Source organism: Brachyhypopomus gauderio, chromosome 1, assembly GCF_052324685.1.
Source record: "Brachyhypopomus gauderio isolate BG-103 chromosome 1, BGAUD_0.2, whole genome shotgun sequence".
In the NCBI taxonomy this organism is placed as follows: Eukaryota; Metazoa; Chordata; class Actinopteri; order Gymnotiformes; family Hypopomidae; genus Brachyhypopomus; species Brachyhypopomus gauderio.
Genome location: NC_135211.1, coordinates 30,823,300 through 30,838,261, shown reverse-complemented (window position 1 = coordinate 30,838,261; position 14,962 = coordinate 30,823,300). Strand labels below are relative to the sequence as shown.

At 40.9% G+C, this 14,962-nt stretch overlaps 2 protein-coding genes and 1 long non-coding RNA gene across 3 annotated transcripts; 1 reads left to right on the top strand and 2 right to left on the bottom strand.

The window, feature by feature from the left end:
* Window positions 1-52: 52 nt before the first annotated feature.
* LOC143516746 (gamma-glutamyl hydrolase) lies at window positions 53-4,482 on the bottom strand. Its single transcript, XM_077008557.1, has 9 exons — window positions 4,343-4,482; window positions 3,965-4,079; window positions 3,837-3,887; window positions 3,636-3,720; window positions 1,996-2,134; window positions 1,781-1,887; window positions 1,600-1,690; window positions 1,160-1,297; window positions 53-1,019 (listed from the first exon to the last, which is right to left on the bottom strand). The coding sequence occupies exons 1-9, from the start codon at window positions 4,443-4,445 to the stop codon at window positions 898-900; spliced, it is 951 nt and encodes a 316-aa protein (XP_076864672.1). The 5' UTR covers window positions 4,446-4,482; the 3' UTR covers window positions 53-897.
* Window positions 4,444-14,077, top strand: lsm3 (LSM3 homolog, U6 small nuclear RNA and mRNA degradation associated). The gene is made up of 5 exons (XM_077008568.1): window positions 4,444-4,578; window positions 5,078-5,232; window positions 6,764-6,874; window positions 7,704-7,799; window positions 11,647-14,077. Exons 2-5 carry the CDS (start codon window positions 5,212-5,214, stop codon window positions 11,725-11,727), a joined length of 309 nt encoding a protein of 102 aa, XP_076864683.1. The 5' UTR covers window positions 4,444-4,578; window positions 5,078-5,211; the 3' UTR covers window positions 11,728-14,077.
* Window positions 9,446-11,661, bottom strand: LOC143516760 (uncharacterized). Its single transcript, XR_013131782.1, has 2 exons — window positions 11,530-11,661; window positions 9,446-10,991 (listed from the first exon to the last, which is right to left on the bottom strand). It is a non-coding gene; the product is annotated as an uncharacterized LOC143516760 (long non-coding RNA).
* Window positions 14,078-14,962: the final 885 nt, after the last annotated feature.

Here is a 14,962-nt window from a genome sequence, read left to right as displayed (position 1 = left end):
CCAGTTGTTTTTCAGTGAATGTTCTTGTATTTAAGAGTCAAGGGCAAAGTGATTATACATTCAGATTAGATTTTTTTTATTTGTGCCTTCCACTTCACATGCATATCCAGGTATAACTTAAGTAACTGAAAATATCCCTGTATATTTTTGTGTTCTTCAGAAAGAATTTTGGGACACACTTCAACCAGATCAACCTCCAGGCCTGGAGATCAACCACCCTGCTGAGTCTCAGTTCAAGCATAATCTAATATTGTTAATGAGTAGTGAAAGGGTTAATGAGATTTCGGGTCTGGGCACGTTAAACTAAAACACTGTGGGTTAGATGATGACCTGCAGGTGATGATGGACAACATGATAGCACATTGTACAAGTTGCTAGCTCATGCTGCAATACATTCTACATCCTGTGGTACAGTACAGAGTGAGACGTGCCCACTGACTGAGAAGGTAGGAGGGACTTTGCCACACAAATACATCAGATAATTTCAGCATACAATTTCCGGTTATATTCTTCAAACAATTACAAATCTACTGATTCAACCATAGTCATTACTAGTAGACTGTCACCTTACTATGATTGTGTCAAGTTGAATTTCACAACATTACCAAGTTTAAGCATGATAAAGCGTCTACTAAGTAGAAACAAGGAAGGAAGGAAGGATGAAAGAAAGTACATGTGAGAAATAAAAGTTTGGCAAATTCAGAGACTAACAAAATCAGACATAAAACCCCTGATAATGTGTAAATTATTAAAACCATACAAAAGATGCATCTGGCCAAATGTTTGGGCCGTTTTTGCTGGAAGAAACTAAAACTCCCACTTATGTCAATCTGACAATTGATAATGAGGTGGTTTATATTTTGATTTAGAAGTACGCAAATTAATCCCAACCAACACTTAGTCAAAATAGTAATTCTGTATGAATATGGAACGCAAGCTGGTAAAGACGGGAGTGAAGTTGTAAATCAGAGCCTTTTCCTCCTCTGCGGGTGAGGAAAAGTGATGTTGGTTTTTCATTGCTGCAGGAGAGGGAGGGAGAATCATTAGCTGAACACTGGCACAAAAACAGGTAATGATTTCATTAAGAGACTCCCATAACACAATACCTAAAAATCCTACAAAAAATTTAATATAGCAAAGAAAAACTAATATAACAAACCTTCAGAAACGAAGAAGCTAGCTGTGTAAAAGGAAGCCCTGACAGCCGAGACAGAGTGGATCATGCCAGGCTTATCTATCCATTCAAACTGGCTCTTTTCTGGGTGCCACTGGACTGCATAGAAGGGGTATCGGTAGGCTGCAAAAGGTACAGGTTACAACATTAGCGTAGCTCAGATGGAGACATGCGACCTGTCACAATCATCTTGGAGGCAGGGCGTGGTAGAACATTGTTTTGCAACTGACTCGAATGAAAACATTACATCACCTCCACACGCAGACAGGCATTACAGTCTTAGGACAGTAACACTGTGAGTCACACTGGGTGTAGCACAAAATGACTGAGTCCTTGTAAACAAGCACCAACCTACCACCAATAAATAAAATATAATAAAATGAATATCCTGTGAATGCATCTTATCAGCAGGGCACTGTTCTCACCTTCCATGGTAGAAATGAATTCTTTCCTGCCGTCAGTGTTCGTCGTCAACACTTTATAGAAGCGCTTGAGTTTGGAATTACGGGTGTAGTTCTGTTGGGTTAAAGAGTGTTTTCAGAAGTTTACTTGTGTTGGGCTGGTTTATGGGCAGTGTTGACATTGAAATACATTAGTCAGTGCTACCTGTACAGACAAACTCCAGCTGTGGAAGTTGGACGTGATATTCTCTTCTGAGAGACTCAGAAAGAGGTCCTTTGGGAAACTTCTGAACAGCCTACTGTTCTGTGATCCTGTTTGGCATTGTGCAAAAACAAATAATTGGTTAGTCATTTGATTTAGAGATTAGCTGTTAAATCAGAGCAAATTAGCAAGGAACAATGAGAGGTGAATCTGCTAACCTGGAACAAAAGTCAGAGGCAGGGCCACAGCCTTGGTGTTGGTTAAAGTCAACAGGTTTTTGTTGCTAGTCAGAACAGTCAGCTGTTGAAAACCCTGACAAGTTCCCCATATTGGAAAGTAATCTGATGCATCATTAGCCTGCAGAACACAAAAGCGAAAGAAACTGGTGCATGAATGTCTGACCACAGCCCTGCATTTAAAACAAAACACGTGTGATTCTGAATTGCGATCATTTTTGATACCCCCTCAGTTGAAAAATCATAGTTTGACACCTTCAAGGTACAAATCATCTCTTTTCCAGAATAACATTCACTACTCACAAAAAAGTTAGGGATATTTGGCATTCATGTGAAATTTCAGGATGAATTTAAAATGTACTCTAACCTTTACATATTAACTTTATATGACCTCAACTTTTGAATGCACAAACTCTACTTTTTGCACTTGCTGTTCTCTAACATGGATGTTAACAGCACAATTCACATTAGGTGTTTGATCTATGTATCGACCAACATGCTGTTCACATATTGACATCACAAGACCAAGACGGCACCCAACAACTGACCAACAGTACCTCACCATTGTGAGGCTTCAAACAGGATCTGTGACCACTGATCTTAAAGTGTCAAGAGTTTCATCAGCAGGTTGCAACAGTGAGTTACAGAAAGACACAGAAGTGGACGTCCTTTGGCCACATACCACACTGATGAACCGCTCCATTGTGAACGGTGTTCTGCTGAACCAGATGATGAATGGTACACAACTCCAGGCACATTTAAGGGATATGGGAGGCACCCAAGTATCACATCAGACCATTCAAAACTGTTTACACCAGAGTGGTCTGTGTGCTAGACAACCTGCAATGATTCCTGACCGTGTAGAGGCTCACAACACTGTCCCCAGAACCTCAGTGACCTGAGGGACTCTTCAAGAAGAGCAGGATGACATGATTCAGCGGACAATAAATCAACTTGTGAACAGCCTGAGACGTCATTGGTGAGCTGTAATTGATGCTCAAGGACACATGATAAGTTATTGAGACATGAGCATTTATTGTTGGGGATTACCCATCACTGTTGGCTAATAATCTGACATCACAGCTGCGTGCTTCTACTTTCATGATATCACTGTATAAGCGTGAACATCTTGTGTCTTCCATACGTTTCACCCAAAAGCCAGATATCCCTTTGAGCTGTGTACATCAACATTTACAGCATGTTACCATATAATTGACACCATAGCACAGAATGAACAACAAAAAAGCCAGAAACTCTGAATGCATGTTTGCAAAGCCTGTACCATGTTTTCCATACTGTCAGCTCTGGATGAACCTGCAGGCCAGAATCATTTTCAGGCACATTTAAGCTGAATCTGCAGTCTGGTATAGTGGTGTAACATTTAATTTACGTGTGTAACAAAAAATACTGAAATTGAAGAAAACAAGAAAACCAAAGTGTAGAAAAAATTTAAAACAATCATTATATCCATTGGTCTTTAAGAAAGAACTGGATAATATGTCTCAAGAACATGCTTAATAATTATTATTCTGAAGAAAAAAGGTGTGGTTTTAGAAAAACCAGTTTTTGTAATACGGCGTTCTTTAGAATCAGATCATCTTACTGAACAAACAGATTCCTACCTTGATTGCCAGTTCATAGAATATCTTGGCCACTCTGCTAAAATTGGATTTCTGAAGATCGACATCTCCTCCGGGCAGCAAAAGTCTAGTAGGAAAAAAACAATAACATCAAAACAAACAAAATAGTAGCTAACCTCAGAGTTAAAGACTGACCAAGAAACTACTTATAAGCCACAGTCACCTACACCAACCAACACTAACCCATTAATTTCGTAGAATATTTTTGTGTAGTCCTCTTCTGTGCCATATATCCTGAGAAAAGAGGAGACCCAGTTATGTACATTTGGGTAACGTTCAGTCCCATAGCAGTAGTGCACAACGTCGCCTACCGTATTGGGACGACCCTGGCACCAGCGGACTCCAAATACTTCACATAAGAAGCAGCAATATAGGACGATCCTTGTGCATATGGGTCGTCATCTAAATTCTCCTGGGCCAAAATACCTAAAAATCAAGAAAGTATAAAGGATAAATAAAAATGCCATACGGTCACAAGCGTTCGTATGATAGTTTCTTACATCAAAACGCCGCTTCAGTGCTGTTGGCTGAACATAGTACTTTGAATACAAAAGAAGAGGAAAATACTAACGACAATAAGAGATTATTCGTGATTCTCGAACATTTCATAATACATATATACATACATGCAAACACACAAACAAAGTACCCAACACACGCAATCGTTCAACATCTCGATTCCGCCTTACCGATGATAGGTCTGTAATTCAGATCAACACTGCATAGGGCTGGCAAAGGCAGTCCATAGACGCAAGCGGCAAACACCGCAAAAACCACAACCGGTGGACACATTCACTTCAGGTGTCGATTCAACAGATTAATTAAAAATGTAAAAAACGTGAATGGACGTGAAGGGTCTGCCGCGTCGGTGGCGCTGCTGTGATCAGCTGCGCATCAAGAGCGCTTCCTCTCCCCGTCGCGTTCAGTGAGTGAGGCTCGCCCCGGTGCGCCGGGATTACAGTTTATTTATCCGTGTTACGTCGCTAAAATACGGCCAACAAACCAGATAGTTAAAATCATAATAATACGAACTGATAGAAACAATTTTATCTTGGATGTGTCCTGTGTGTCTTCGCCTAATGCAAACGCGTCAGTAATGGACAGGTGTATCCTGTCAACTAGAATACACAGAGTTCCTCGAAGCTTTTGCGTACATTCAGTGACGCACTCGAAATGTGTTTTTACAAAAGACCTGCATGTCTAGAAAGGACATTGTTCTGGAAATACTTTGTTCTGATTGTTCTTGTCAGTTTTTTTGTTTTTATGGGAAAACACAGATAATGTATTTATATTGAACATAACTAAATAGCCTATTTGCACGAGAAACGTCTTTTTTTTCTTAAAAACAGTGGTTGCATAAAAATACTGGGAAATGACGTTAAAAACGAATTAGGTTACAAACGTTGTTGTGTTTTTCGGAACAGCTTATGCGACAGCATTTGTTCCTGACAAACGAGCGAAAATAATTTGGGCAAAAACTCGGCCGAGTGTTTTCCACAAATCCAGTCTCACTTGAACGCTGCCCGAGAACGCGAATTGCATTTTGGGTATTGGAAAAATGGCGGACGAAGTTGAGCAGGTTTGTTATGCCATGATGCAATTTCAAATTTGTTGGCTGTTTAACCATGTTTAATTTGTTGGTTGAGGACATAGTAGTACATATATAATGTCCACCCTTCAGAAGAAGTATTTGCCTCTTTCAGAATTAGTGCATGCTATAAGATTTAACTAGTAACTGCGTTATTTTGCCTGATTAGCCATTTAGCTATGAGCTAAGATAGGTGGCTAACGCTAAATTACGGTCAAGGCTAATGGGGCCGTGCTAGCCGAGCTAACCGTGCTAACTAGTGTATGTATCCAGCAAGCTAACATATCCGCTAGTTTTGATTGTGTAGCCTCCTAGCTTTGGTAGTTAGCTAGCTAACATTATGTTGCAGTGTTAACCTACTTGCTATGTACTTAAAACGTTAGCTAGCTAGCTTTTAAAAAATAGATAACTATAGCTATGTAAACACTATGTTCATAACTGGTTGGCACGTTTTAATAATAATGATCTTTGTATAGCACCTTTCATACATACGTGCAACTCAAAAGTGCTTCACAGAATTAAACATAAATGGAATAAGTTTAAAGATATAAAAATATAAATGAGCAATTAAATATGAATAAAAAGTAAAATATAAAAAACAAAATGTAATCGAATCCTAAATTAAATAATTTAATAAAATCATAGTAATTCCCTAAACAAACGCAGATCTAAACAGGAAGGTCAGATCCCTAAAGGGACCCTCTCCGGGTTTTAGGGATCACCAGTAGATTACTGTTTTTATGACCTGACAGACCTGACTGGAACGTATCTAACCATCATTTCACTAAGGTAAAGAGGAGCAAGGCCATGAAGACATAAAAGCCATCACCAGAACCTTAAAATCTAAAACTGACAGGTAACCAGTGCAGTGAGTGGAGTGCAGGTGTAATATGATCTCCTTATAGCAGCTTTCTGAACTCGCTTTAGGTGGGAAATAGAGCTCTTTGAGAGAGCAGATAAAACTTTGTTACAGTAATCTAGCCTTGATGTGATAAATGCATGGACAAGTTCCTCACTATCAGCAGGAGAGAGCATATCTCGGACCTCAGTGATGTTTCACTGATGAAGGTCAAAGTAAGCTGTCCTGCCTGTAGTCATGATGTGTGATTTAAAGCATTATCAAAAGTGACACCTAAGTTCTTAACTCATTGTTTGGCCTTCAAACACATTTGATTTAAATACATCTGAACATAATTTCTTTGTGAATCACTACCAAGACCAAGAACCTCTGTCTTCTCTTTATTTAGCTGCAAAAGATTATTCGACATCCATGTCTGTGATCTGCATATTGATAACTAATATCAAGTTTTTTTTATGATATGGGGTAATGGAAGCACATAGAGGTTGAACAGTAAAGGCCCAAGAATTCAGCAATATTGATCAGCTTAATATTGATTAAGCTAGCTAGCTAGTTAGTTTAGTATATTGCCATATTGAGCATACTGGTTATCTAGCTATCTACAGATGAGTAGCTCATGACTTATGTGGACGTGTGTGTGTTTTTTTTTTTTTTTTTTTGCAGCAACAGACCACCAATACAGTAGAAGAGCCGCTGGATCTTATTCGGTTGAGTTTGGATGAGCGTATTTATGTGAAGATGAGGAACGACAGAGAGCTTCGTGGAAGATTGCATGTAGGAGAACAAACCCTTACCAGAATGTTGGCTAGCTTTACGTAGGAGAACAAACCCTTACCAGAATGTTGGCTAGCTTTGCGTAGGAGAACAAACCCTTACCAGAATGTTGGCTAGCTTTACGTAGGAGAACAAACCCTTACCAGAAAATCTGCTAGTTGCACGTAGGAGAACAAAACCCTTACCAGAATGTTGGCTAGCTTTACGTAGGAGAACAAACCTTTACCAGAATGTTGGCTAGCTAAAGTTTGAAAGTAACGACAATTCTCGTGATACACTGGTTCATGTTTTTGGCGTATCGGCCCTAATCTTTGATCACTGGGGACATCTTAAATGCAGTTATATCCACAAAATGACCCATAGGTCTGGACACACCACAATGCAATAGTACACAGTATGGTACTAGCTCCATCATTCTAGAGGCAAATGACATAATCCTGTGTGTAGTGTCAACCTCTGAAATAAAGCCAGTAGGTGGAAACAAGGTACTAAGATGTTATTTTATTAAGATGAAATCATAACTGAGCATTATGGGCACTAGTGATGTGATGGACTGGGTGATGTCATCAGTATTTATGGACTTGTTAATATTCAATACTATTCATACTTTTATGGAAATTCATACTTCGGTTCATACTGCTCTTGGCCCTAAGATATATCCATAATTAATTAATGAAAATAAGGTAGTCTCTGGATTTAGTTAACACAGATGGCAGAGATTTCAGGAGAATTTTGTGGTTAGCCCAGGTAATGACTGTACAGTGTCTTAAATGATGCTTAGTCATGCACAAGCTTGTATCTAATTTTTTATTATTATTTTGAATCACAGGCTTATGATCAACATTTAAATATGATCCTTGGAGATGTGGAAGAGACTGTGACAACTGTGGAGATTGATGAGGAGACGTATGAAGAAATTTACAAGGTAATCCATTGACATTTGATAGTGTGTAGATTTGTGCTGGCAAATATGTGAATGTGCCATATTTTGTCAATTGTGATTTTTCACCACAATCGAAATTTGTCCTCTGCTCTTTACCCATCTGTGCAGTTAAAACACACTAGTGATCACTAGGGAGCTGTGGTGTAGAGGTCTGCGCTGGACTGCTTTTTAAATCCCGCTCCCACTTGTTTTAGTCCTGCTCCTGCCAAAAAAATCGCTTGTTTTAATCCCGCTCCCGCCCGCTCCTGCTTGTTTTAATCCCGCTCCCGCCCGCTCCGGCCAAAAAATTGCTTGTTTTAATCCCACACCCACCCGCCTCATACACATTTCTGTCGCCCCCACCTGCAATCCAAATATGAATTGAATTAATTAAATTTAGTACTTGAAATTTTCTTATGTATTTATTAAAACAGCAATATAGCGATGGATCGCGCTGTCCCATTTCTTACCACAGTTCAAACACATGCCGTCAGGTGACGTACACCAACACTTTCTGACCTCTATCACAACAAGCAAATGGTAGACGATTTCCATCTCCATTAATTACAATGGAATATGACTTCCATACATCAGACTTTCCTGTAGTTGGCTTAATTGTAGTGTATTTGCCTGTTTTAATAGAATTTTCCACAGCTGAAACTGGTTGACTGTCTACGGTCTCTGCCATTTCTGTATCAAAATGACAATGACTCACACTTCATGTTCACGTGATCAGTTGCTTAGCCAATATTTTGAATTAGTTTATTGCTTACTTACTGAATTAGTTGTTTTCCTCCTGTTCCTTATGCATGGAAATCATTGCGTTATTATAATTTTCTAGATTATTTATTAATTTGCGGGATTTTTCTACATGTATATGTGGTCCTGCTCCCGCATCGCCTGGACTAATTAAACTCCCGCTCCCGCCAATAACAATTGCATTCTGTCCCGCGCTGCAAGATATTCTGACGGGACCCGCGGGACTACCGCGGGAGTGCAGACCTCTACTGTGGTGCACACGTGCCCAGAGCGGTGGGCAGCCCTAGCTCAGCTCAGTCATGGTCTGGGAATCGAACCCACAACCCTCCGGTCACATGACCAGTTCCCTACCACCAGGCCATCTTTTTACAGGCCATCAGCTGGGAGTAAATCTGGCTGGGATATAAACTTAAATATACATTATACATGTACATTTAGTGGAATAGTCAAATTCTTATATATTTGTAGTGTGAATTCCACCATACCTTTTGATTAAACAAAATCCTTTTCAGGTTTGACCGTTGCATATAAACTTCCCTTCCAGGGAAGGTACTCTGTTAGCATGGTGTATCATGAATGAATGATTGAATTACTGATATTTAATCATTTGTACAAAAGCCTTTGTTGACTCATCTCCTGTATGGAGAAACCAGTTGCATACATTGCTCAGGTGATTTTGGCCCATTCTTCCACCCAGATGCTCTTCAAATCCGGAAGGTTCCGTGGGTGCTATCTATGAACTCTGAGCTTTGGTTGTTTCCATAGATTTTCAACTGGATTCAGGTCAGGTGATTGCCTGAGCCATTCTAGCAGCTTTACATTTTACTTTGTGAAGGTCTTCAGAGAGCTCACTGGTTTTACCCATCATGAGATATTTTTTTGTGACACCATGGGAATGAGAGATCTTTTTACAGGCTATTAGCTGGGAGTAAATCAGCTGATATAAACTTAAGTGGCAGGTTTGTGTTCTAATTACTGGTGGATTTCAGCCGGTGTCAGAACTTGATTCTTTGTTCCCCCATGTCATTTCTCATTATTACACACAATTTATGGGCATCTATGTTTGATTTCTTTGCATGTGTGGCTTGAATGTGTTGTCAACATCTGGTGAGAATTGCGTGTCAATAGCTCCTTTTATAAATATATTTAATTGATGATGTGTTCAATATTTACCTGCTGTACATATAATGTTTAATCTGGTCTTGCATTTATTGATTAACTTACCAGTCATGCGAGTATCTTTAATTACGCTTAGAAACATATAGTGATTTTAAGACGTGTCTTAAACGTCTAAGGCAGACACATTGTCAAGATCATAAGGAAATCTCCTTAGCTTTAGTGTGGCCACACGTCATCAACATGCTTGTAATGCAGGCTGGTCACGCACGTACTTTTCTGACATTTGTTAGATGCTATTATTCAGAGCTGCTTCCATTTTTATTTGAATCGCAGTACACGTACTATCCTCTGGCGCGTTATTTGGTTAGGTTGACTCTTGTCAGCTGTTAGTCTCGACTCCTGTAGTGTGTGTTGTGGTGGAGACCATCATGCAGGAGACCATCACTCAGGAAGATCAACAGTGTTCACTGGGTGCCATGCCTGAGAGTTGACTCTTTGGTCCGGTGGTAAAAACACGTTCACCACCTGCAGGACCTGGGGGTGTGAGACCAGTGGCGCATTTCCATACGGGCCTGCTTGGCGCGGTACGGTTCGATTCGCGACGGTTTGTGAGTGTTTCCATTAGTACCAGGTACAAGTTTGCCGATACCTTCAGGTACTTTTTTCGTACCTACTCGCTCGAGGTTCTAACCGTTCCAAAGCGGAAAACGTCTGTGACGTGGAAGAACAGCATGACACTGATTGGCCAGGGAGTGTCGTCACAGGTTGCGTCACAGGAGAGCGACTCCTCCGCTATTGCCATCTCGTCCATTGTTGTACGGTGTTGTGGACGCATACAAATGATGTCACGACACTACAACCCGCGCGCCAACAGCGACTCCACCCACATTGTGGTGGTCCACCATTGTAATGGAAACACAACGCGACCGTACCGCTCCATTGCGAATCGATCCGTATCGAACCGTACCGCGCCAAGCAGGCCCGTGTGGAAATGCGCCACAGGTTGCTTGTTGCCCGCATCTGTTGCTACATGTGCAGTGGCACATGTGGTATGTATTGAAATTTCAAACAACACAAGTTTTGCCACCAAAGGGAGATTTTATCTGATTTGGTTCCAATGAAAGTGCACAGTCTCCTTCTTCCACCTGGTTTTCCATCAAAACCAAATCTTGTCTAGTCTGCTAGTTTGTACTATTCCCATCTCAGTTCTTCTGAAGGACATCTAGATAATCCAAGCTGTGATGGTCTCCCTCCATATTGGTAATAAAACAGCATACATCACCAGGTTCAGGACTTAAAGGGTTCCACAAATAGGAACTGGTGAAAGAATCCAAAAACATGATCCCCTGTTAAGATTAAGAATTTATTTACAGTAAGGAAACAGGTTTCTGTGTACAATGAAATTCTTTCCTCTCACCAAGAATGCCAGATAGAAGATTAGAAGAGAATACAGCTGTGATCATGTATCTGTCGTCACCGGCGTGAACCTTTTTTTTTCCTCCCCAAATTAATGAATGACAGAATTGTGTGTGCAGTTAGTTTGAGCTAAACAATTGGGTTTTTGGGCAGCGATAGCAGTCCATTAAACTTCTTGTTTGGAGCGTTTGAAAAAACGTATGCGAAGGGTCTCTGTAAATATGCTGCATCACTACAATCTACATTACAGCTCTTAGAATTGACACATTGAGTATAATTGACTTACTGCACGGACGTAATTTGGGGGGGACAGGGGGGACATCTTTTTTAAATGCCTGTTTTGGTCCCCCCCAGTTTTTACGGTTAAAACCAAATATTTAAATAGTGACGATTCCATGTCCCCCCCGCTTTTGAAATCAAAATTACGTCTATGACTTACTGTTACACCCCCGCTGAGCTGCACTGATTCGCAGGTGTGTATATGCGTAACCTCTCCGTAGATCAGTGAACCACGCAGTTTGTTTCATGTCCATCTGTTGTCTCTTGTTTTTCACAGTCGACGAAGAGGAATATCCCGATGCTGTTTGTCCGTGGAGATGGTGTCGTGTTAGTGGCTCCGCCCCTAAGAGTCGGCTGATGTGTATAGGCGGAACACTTCTGAATTATGTTTTGGACTGTAAATTAGGGCAGACTTGCCTGCTTTTGTTGTTTTGATATGCCACAAACTTTGTAAAAAAAACAAAACATTTTTTGTACCGTTTAGTTGAAAAGTTCTGATAATGCTTGATGCACACAGATCTTAGTTACTAACCTGTGGTTGAACATCAGTGTATTTCATGTTGACATTTGGAGTTGTGGATATTTCCTAAATACTTTGGTATTTTCACAAATGCAATAAATGCAAGTGACATACTCATCAGAAAAAAGAGGCTGTATTAAGAACTCATTTCAGATGCCTTTAGCTTGGACCATATGGCTCATGCTTAATATAAGAATGTATTTTCTGTTTGAATTCATAATTGTTATGACAGGCCTGATTGTGACTTCACAATCCTTGGTACAGCAAGTGCAGCTTTTGTAGTTCTTTTCTGCCATTTTTCAGCCTTGCAGTACCAATAGCTATCAGGAGGTGGCGCCACCTCCTCATCTACCGTTTCCGTTGCTTTCACCACCAAAGGGTGGCGCTGTAGCACCTATGTCTCAACTGCCTTAAAAGCAGCTCGGGTCACATGCATCATTCCAACCACGCACATCTGATTCAATATAATAAATTGTTTTGAAAAGTGAGTGCAATCGGGTTTGTTGGTTGGAATAAAAACCTACAAATACATCAGTAGTTTGTGAGTAAGGTTTGCCTCCCCTGGTTTTGCACTGCACAGTTGTCTAAAGTTCAGACACAAAACAGTTACTTTGGATGGAAACTTCATTTTGAGATTAGGATGTAATGCTGGTAGCAAACCAGTAACTTCTGCATCTTATTAATGGTGCCGTTTTATTTAGACCACAAGGCCAAATCCAGCCTTTCCCATGCTAAAGCCCTCTGTGATGCAGGACGTTCAGGGGAGGATGCCCTAGCTTTTCTCACAGCCTAAAATATCTTATGAATCCTGTTTCTAATCAAACAGTCTGACGCAGGAACAATCTGAATACTGGGTTTGAGGCTTGGGAACCTTCTTGAGAAGACATGATGTAAACACACCATCCGTGCGGTCGCAACACTCCATCGGTGCGCTCGCAACACTCCCATCAGTGCGCTCGCAATACTCCCATCAGTGCGCTCGCAACACTCCATCGGTGCGCTCGCAACGCTCCCATCAGTGCGCTCGCAACACTCCATCAGTGCGCTCGCAACGCTCCATCGGCGCGCTCGCAACACTCCCATCAGTGCGCTCGCAACACTCCCATCAGTGCGCTCGCAACGCTCCCATCAGTGCGCTCGCAACGCTCCATCGGCGCGCTCGCATCGCTCCCATCAGTGCGCTCGCAACACTCCATCAGTGCGCTCGCAACACTCCATCAGTGTGCTCGCAACGCTCCCATCAGTGCGCTCGCAACACTCCATCAGTGCGCTCGCAACACTCCATCGGTGCGCTCGCAACACTCCATCAGTGCGCTCGCAACACAGTGTTAACTGTTTTGGTGTAATCAGCAAACGGAGGGTCAGATAACGTGAATATAACTGCAAACACAATACGATGAGGTGATGTACTGCCTAAAAATATTGTCTTGTATATAATGAGAAGAAATATTTACAGATAGCATTCTATGAAAGTTTGCAAAATGGAAAATTTGAAAATGATGGTGTTCCATGTGGTAGATAGAAATGTCTGCCAACAATACCAGTCCCATGTCATAAATACATTTCAACGGCAGTTTTTTTTTTCATCACAAATGCATTAGGTTTGTCCACACATATAAGGAGGGGCGATTATAACCACATCCAAAAGTGCCTTTTTGGCTGATGATGCCACATGTACTTCTGCTTCTGACCAACTGAGATCTATCTGACCATCTGAGGGGGAAAACACCCTGTGCTCATATTGATGGGGGCATATTACATCCTGTTGCAGATATGTTCTGTCCTTAAGGGTCATGGGTATTGCATAATGAAACACTAGGGAGCTACTACGTGAAAAGACCATGTGAACAGCAGTTTAAAATCAAATCCCTCCACTTTATGAAGAATGCCCCAGTCTGTGTGTCTCGGCAGATGGCCTGTTCAATAGGTTTGCCTGGAAACTGATAAAAGTTTTCCAACGCCTATTCAAAGACACCTATTCTTTTTTCACAATGGAATATTTCTGCTGTCTGTCAATAACACGAGACGTGAGAATTCCTGGCTATAATAAGAACAGGCTAACAGTTCAGTGCAGCAGTTCTTTAAAGATCTGCACACATCTGGAAGCCTCTGTCTGAACTGCACCATCACGCCCCTTTTAACCCGGTAAGTTAACTAGATGGAGCAAATAACCACACCCACCCACCCACCCACCCAATAAAAAAAGGCAGAAGTTTTGTAAATTGTAAACAGCAAGTCCAACTTGTATTTGATGGTTCTGGTGTAATTATTACAATAATTAAACGTGCTCCTGGCCTTCATATAACAGCATGACCCCGAGGCGTCACGGCTGATGCAGCTGTAGGGTTTGGGCTGACGTGCAGCGTGGTGCTGAAAACGTGGCTACAGTGTTATATTACCATAGTCAAAGTTCCCCACCAAATTTGATCTCATATTGTGATAATGATGTGTCATTATATTGTCAGGCCCTGTACTGGATTGAAGCCACTTCCCACTGATTGGAGTGTTTGCTGGGAAACACACACGCACTGAAAGTTTGCGTGAAGACGTTTTTTTTTTTCGGTCGGTTGTAATAAGTAAAATGTCTCCAGTAATGTTATGTTCACACTATGAAAATCAGCATTCTAACAGTACTGATAATACATCAGAAACAGTTATTTTAGCTGAATAGGAAAATGGATATTTGTAGACATTATAATGCCCTTTTCTAATATCTTTACTGTCTGTTACCATGATGTGTAAAATCACTACCCTGCTCTGTTGTGAATTACAAGACAAGATTATATGCTGGAGGTCTTCAAATTCAGACCTCAAATTAAATCCTAAGTCTTGGAATTTGCAGTAACTGGTAAAGTAGTATTAATTTTCCTGCTCAACGTTTCTTGAATTTTACTCTGATGTCTGGGGTTTGGTATGAGTTTGCTGTGGAATTTGGAATAAATGTTCTGAACCTCCAGGACAAACAGTACTGACTGACCATAGTAAGTCATGCTGCACTGTGTCCTTGTTTGGTTTGCAGGAACAAAATCACCTTGCTGTCTCCACATCTGTTGATGGTCCACAATTTAGTTCT

Excerpts from the sequence above, each read along its gene's own strand:
- LOC143516746 (XM_077008557.1), bottom strand. The coding sequence starts at position 4,445 with ATGTGTCCACCGGTTGTGGTTTTTGCGGTGTTTGCCGCTTGCGTCTAT. Across the intron at positions 1,691-1,780 it reads GCTGGAGTTTGTCTGTACAG|AACTACACCCGTAATTCCAA; the intron begins GTAGCACTGACT and ends TTAACCCAACAG. Across the intron at positions 1,298-1,599 it reads ATTCATTTCTACCATGGAAG|CCTACCGATACCCCTTCTAT; the intron begins GTGAGAACAGTG and ends TACCTTTTGCAG.
- lsm3 (XM_077008568.1), top strand. The coding sequence starts at position 5,212 with ATGGCGGACGAAGTTGAGCAG. Across the intron at positions 5,233-6,763 it reads TGGCGGACGAAGTTGAGCAG|CAACAGACCACCAATACAGT; the intron begins GTTTGTTATGCC and ends TTTTTTTTGCAG. Across the intron at positions 7,800-11,646 it reads CGTATGAAGAAATTTACAAG|TCGACGAAGAGGAATATCCC; the intron begins GTAATCCATTGA and ends TGTTTTTCACAG.